The sequence below is a fragment of the Teleopsis dalmanni genome, chromosome 2 (assembly GCF_002237135.1).
Source record: "Teleopsis dalmanni isolate 2A chromosome 2, ASM223713v2, whole genome shotgun sequence".
In the NCBI taxonomy this organism is placed as follows: domain Eukaryota; kingdom Metazoa; phylum Arthropoda; class Insecta; order Diptera; family Diopsidae; genus Teleopsis; species Teleopsis dalmanni.
The window spans coordinates 163516744-163522848 of NC_051847.1; the positions used below are offsets into that span (position 1 = coordinate 163516744).

The window sequence follows — 6105 nt, forward strand, 5'->3', positions numbered from 1 at the left end:
GAAACTTCTAAATCCATGCAAATGTTGAAGGTGTACAATATTTTTGTAAAGACGATCTTTTCTGGTCAACTCATACGATCTAAATTGGTAGAAAACAATATAATTATTTAGAATTATGCTACACAATCCATATTTGTAGTTTTAATGAAATTAACATTACCACCACATACCGTGGAAAGTGATTAACTCTTTGGTATGGTGCCAGATTTCGAAGAATATCTGGCTTTATATGAACACCAGTCCATAGTATACTAAAATTTTCATCTTTTTGTACTTCAGTTAAACCATGTCTATTAAAAATCTTCCTAATTAATCTGGTCTCCGTTTGCATAAACTTATACGTTATTTTAAGTACGTGTGCAGGCATCGTTCTCGAATATGGCAAGTCGATATTACCCTCATCAGCTTCATGATTTGAATACTCTGAATCACATTGGAAATCTCCCGACTCATTTAAATCCGCTTCAGTATCCTCAGACTCAGCAGATTCTTTTGCGGATTTTGTAACTATGCTGTTGCTTCGACCTCGACCATCAAATAACTGAGGAGTGGTTGATGAACCGCTGACGGGATTCTTGGAATCAGCTGCGTTGTTGTCTGAATTTGAATCTTGAATTTCTGATGTAGCGGAAATGTCTGAATTGAGGATGTTGGTACGAAACTTGAGAACAGCATCGCGTGTTCCTAATTTTCCACTTGCAACCCATTCACTGTCAACTACCTCAGTTTCGCTATTTCTAAAATTGAAAATTAAATCAATAATATGAATAAAGCAACATAAATGATTACAAAAAAATTTGCATTATACTATTATCTTATATCCTAAATCAAATGTGTTATATCTGCGGTATTAAAATATATTGTTTAAAGAGTTTTATGAGACCTATAAACGTTTTTTTGAGTGAATAATTATGAGATAGTTAAGGAAAAATTTTTAATTCATAGCAAACTTACTATTATAGTACTAAGAACCATTAATAATAGAAGGAATTGAAAATAATTTACTAAAAAAAATTTCGACTGTGATTAGAGAATATATCTAATTCAACCTTGATCTAAAGTGTACATGTGTAGATTTTTAAATAGAGAAGGCAATAATTATATAATACTATTATAATTGAAATGGTTCCCTGCGGAGAGGGGAAAAGAATACTCCGGCGGTTAGGATGGCCTGTCGTAAGAGGCGACTAATATCCCCCAGTGCCAATCTGACACTTATGCAAGAAGTGTAAATGGTAGTGAGTTGTGGGCGGCAACTTGCGACATTTGACCAGAGATGATACTATCTGGTACTTCGGGAGTCAGTGGCCCGACAGCTTCGGCTGTGCTGACCATTGGCGTTGGACTCGAAGTGGTTGTGGTTAATACCCAAAGTCACGCGGGAAGAATGTTTTGTTTGTCATTCATTCGCCGTGGTGTGCGTTTCAAACCGGGTGCTGTGACCCAAAGATCAGCAGAGGTAGTTGGTAGGCCTCGCATCTTACCAAGGTGGAAGTTATAACTTGCATGAATTTCTTCATTGGTACCGGCGGAATAAGGAAGGCTATTCCAATGGGGCGTTGATTGACGCTTAAAATAATACGTGTGTTAAGAGCACCGTGGTGTTAAGCCATCAAGGCAGGAAATCACGTAAAAACACAGGATGTATGTATGTATGTATAATAGAAATGGGTTTGTTGAAATGCTTGAAATGGTTTGTTGAATTTGGAAGTCGTCTTTGTGTTTGACGAATGATGAATTAATTGATTATTACTGAATATTTGTTTATTCGTTATAAAAGTTAAAGGATGTTTAGAATTTTTTCAAGAATCCAACATACATTACAACTTTATTATGAACTGAATATAAATTAACTGAATTAACTGAATATAAATTATTCGTGCCGCATTTAAGATATTACAAGAAAGGTCACTTAAAGCGCGTAGAGTATTCAAAAAATATGGTATGTAAGTAGTTACTATATCACTAAGAAATAAAAATTAACCATAAGATTATTAAAAAGTAAAGAAAAGCACGATATTTCGGAATGAGGTACCACCACAGGGTGCAAAAAAAATTATTAGACCTGAATTTAAAACTCCGGTTGAAGCAGAACAAAATCGAACATATTGTTGAAGTTTACAGTGGATAGTAAGAAGTGCAGCGGATAAGATAATGTTAAACGGATTTAAAACGAATGATATCGAAAATATCATTAATTACAAGGAAAGTGATTTTGTGTGTTTGGGAATATTGCAGTGGTATTATCTGTTACCACCTAATCAAACGTTTGAGTTCAATCTCTTTTGTTAAAAATATTTAGAACTTTAGAGTTCTCTTGATAAAGAGGATGAATTCGATCAAGTGGTAAGGTGTTGTAATATTTCATCGTATACACATGTTTGATGACGATTAAAATTGATAGAACTGGGCTAGAAAGTTTTAATAAATCAACCATACTGTTTTGACAATAACACAATCAGATTAACTTTTCTTCGAATCTGTGTAAAAGTCTTTGGTTGATGTAAAATAGACCTTAAAGAAGATATTCTAAGATATTTTACAATAAAAGAATCACATTCTCAGGTGTTTTCGAATGAGAAAGAGAATCATAACGTGAAGCTAGTAATGAGAATCAGGTTCTTATTAAAAAATTCCAAAGGTCGGAAACACAAGTAATAGTTAGATTAATAAAGATAGTTTTGGTATATATAATTACCAAAAATAAAAACGCCTATTAAATATTTCCTAACCCATCACAACAAAATTTAGTTATTATACACACTAACTTGTGTACTCATTTAAAAACAAATATATACTGTTCACATATATGATGTACAAAATATATAAGAATATTAAAGAAATATGTTAATAACAAATATTTGTGTATCTTATAATAATAGACATATCTATTTTTTATATAAATATTAAAAAATATTTCTTTTGATTTTTTTTATTAACTACAAAACATTTTATTTAAAATAAGAAAGTTTTTTGAGAGAATGTCGTAACAGTTTTAGATCTATTTACTCTATCTTATCTATCTTCCATGACTAAAAAAATTTATTTAAATATCTTAGGTGCTCTGGGTTCAAATAAGAATTTTCGATATATTTTTAATCAAACATATCATTCCATATTTGTTTGTGGTAAAATTAAGAGAAACAGAAAGTATTTCAAAAAATTATTAATTATTAATTAATATATTAATTTCGCCACAGGTGAGTGTGTCTTAATAATTTTATAAAATTATTTTTGACTAAATTAATATATTTTACTATAATCTTCAACATTCCGATTAATAATAATTTACCGTTTAGACAATAAAACTTTTTTCAAATTCTCAACTCGTATCCTTGAACGAATGAATTTATTTCTTGACTTTATAATTTCATCATCCTTGATAAATTTTGCTTTCTTCAGAAATCTATCTCTATGTGCTTTAGATAAAAATGAGAAAACGATTTTAACAAACAATGATTTTAGATAAGTTATATTAAAACTAGTTATTTACAAACCTTAAATCCATAAAAAACGCTTCATTCTATCTATATTTAGAGAAAAAAAAAAGACTTACCCATTGTGAGCGGAAATAATTTTGTTATCAGAAGTTGGCATAACGAATCTGCAAAGGATTATTGGATACAATTTTTTTGCTCTCTATAAAATAGAAAAGTAACTGCAGGGTGTCACTCCTTTCTATATACGAAACGCGGTTAATGGAAAATACTAATTTATATTTATCTCTTCTAGACTTAAAATTTTTGAAATAAATGTGACGACGTAAGAATTTGGATTATCAATTTTTTTAGAACAACACATAATAATAAACAAAAAATTTTCATTAACAAAAAAATCAAATATAACTTGTGATTTTTTAAATTAATTTTTTATGGCCTACTTTTTTATTTCTATTTAATATAGTATAATGTGTGTGTAAATATGAATTTATCATATACAATAATAGGAACTTAAGAAAGTAGTTCCTATTAGACATATTTTCAGACTCTTTGTGATGCCGTTTACATTATTTATTTTTTATAAATAATTTAATAACTATTAATAATTATAATTTATATAATTCATTTATAGGTTCACTTATACATTTTTCTTATTTAATGAAGTTTAGCTATTTTAGAATTTTTGCATTGACAAATGTTAATAAGTTGTTTGCCGACAGTTGTAAGACCAGAACATAGACCTAGCTGGTGATATAAGATATCTTCTTCGTACTTGGGCTGTTATACTTATAAAGTATAGCATGTGCTCGTATACAATATCCCATTACTATTCTTATCAGTATAGAAACAGATTACAGTCATAATACTAATTTATCAATTTAGTGGATTGTCTCATGCAAACTTTGAGCTTACTAGGTTCCTTTAAAGATGCTTAAGCATATTTACACTTAGTTCCGTCAATTCATCAGTAGTATTGTCTCTAGCAATATTACTATACCATACTACCCATAGGATCGGTTATATTGCTGCCATGCAGTTATCTACCCACTGACATACCCGTAGAAGCTAAGTACATATTTCTACTTAGCTTTCTTTGTTTCTGTTGATTTGAGCGCAGCCTGACTGTCATTGAGTATATTTATTTATTTTACCGAATAGTGACTTTCTCCGATATCCATTTAGTTGCGTCTTATATTAATAGAAGTTTAACTTTAAAGATTTACTGTAGAGTTTAAACTAAAGAAACTGTAGAGTCTTTACTCTAGAGTTTAAACCTAAATATTCCATAAACTAACCATTTAAATTTAAATTTGATCCACTTTTCAAGAGTATAAGTTTATATTCCCACATAATGGATTCAATATATAATAGATTGATTTTTACTCTATTACAACTTTCAACTTTCTCAAATTATTATGTATTTTATTTAAATAATTGTTATTGTAGTTGTGATTTCTCAAAATTATGTTATTTTAAGGATCTTTGTTAATTGAAACTGGACTGTTTCTTTACCACTACATTTAGTGTTGAAATGTCCACCAATGTTCACTCTAGCTATAGTTATTTATTGTTCATTGAAGTATCGATGAAATATTGTACTTTTTAGAAGTGAGGACTTCATGTTCGTTTTTAAGTATTTCTTACTGTATTGTTTTTGACAACAAAGCAATTTGTTTTTTATAAGAATTTTATTGACGTCGAGTCTTAAGTTTCTATAAGCCATTTCTGCCGCAGATGCATTTTTTTTCGAGTACTACCACCAGTTCTGCCATAACCACTATAGAAAATGGACAATCGAGCTGAAGCGGCAATTTTTATTATTATATTTACGTTTTTATTTTTATGAATTTCATAATTATTCTTATAAAATATTTTTAGCGGCCCACTTGTAAAGAATTTTTTAGAAGAACTCGTTTTACGGCACTACTACTTTCATTTTAATGTAACATACTATGATCCGAGTTTCGAATAATTTGTTCACATCAAAATACTCAAGAGCTCTAACATTAGTCACTTGTGACTTCCCGCTCATATAAAACGCTATCATATATACCTATTTAAATTTCATGTAAACAATAAAATCAGCTGACAGTAAGCAAATTATGGACATTGTGTTGCCACCATTTTAAAAACTACAACACTAAATTTTTGATTAACATATATATATTCACATACTATATTCTTATATGGATAAACACACATATGTATAGAGCTATTATATATATTGACTTTCAAATAACATAACAATCCGGTTTTAGTCATTTTTTTGGCATGTTATTTGTAGTCGTTTAGTAGCTTTTTTAATGAAATGGACTATAACATAGGAAGAACAAGCCCTATATAGTTATTTATGGTAAACCTATGTATATATCGCGTTTATTCGGCTATCGAAGTACAATTATCAGTTATCAATTAAATTTCATTAACAGCAATCGAACATCGTGTTCAAAAACATATCATTGCGTGTCTCATTGGCAGTGTTCAGCCTTCGGGATGTCAGTACTATATGCAAAACTAGGGAACTGCATATATAATATAATATAAACTCTTCTAAATTATATGAGGCGGCAAAAACTGTGAGTGACTGAAAGAAACACCATTTATATTTATGTTTTTCATTCTGTCTGGTTCACCACCAGAAGTGCTTTGAAGTATTTAAAATATT

General features: G+C 29.7%; 1 protein-coding gene across 1 annotated transcript in view; it reads right to left on the bottom strand.

The window, feature by feature from the left end:
• The window catches only part of LOC119676074 (probable beta-tubulin polyglutamylase), a 9285-nt gene extending 5515 nt beyond the window's left edge, over window positions 1-3770 (bottom strand). Inside the window, exons 1-4 of the mRNA XM_038087302.1 lie at window positions 3557-3770; window positions 3293-3419; window positions 171-737; window positions 6-79 (exon numbers count right to left, since the gene is read on the bottom strand). Of these exons, the coding sequence (XP_037943230.1) occupies window positions 6-79; window positions 171-737; window positions 3293-3419; window positions 3557-3560 (772 nt within the window). The 5' untranslated portion in view covers window positions 3561-3770. The remainder of the gene's footprint in view (window positions 1-5; window positions 80-170; window positions 738-3292; window positions 3420-3556) is intronic.
• Between the last annotated feature and the right edge of the window lie 2335 nt (window positions 3771-6105).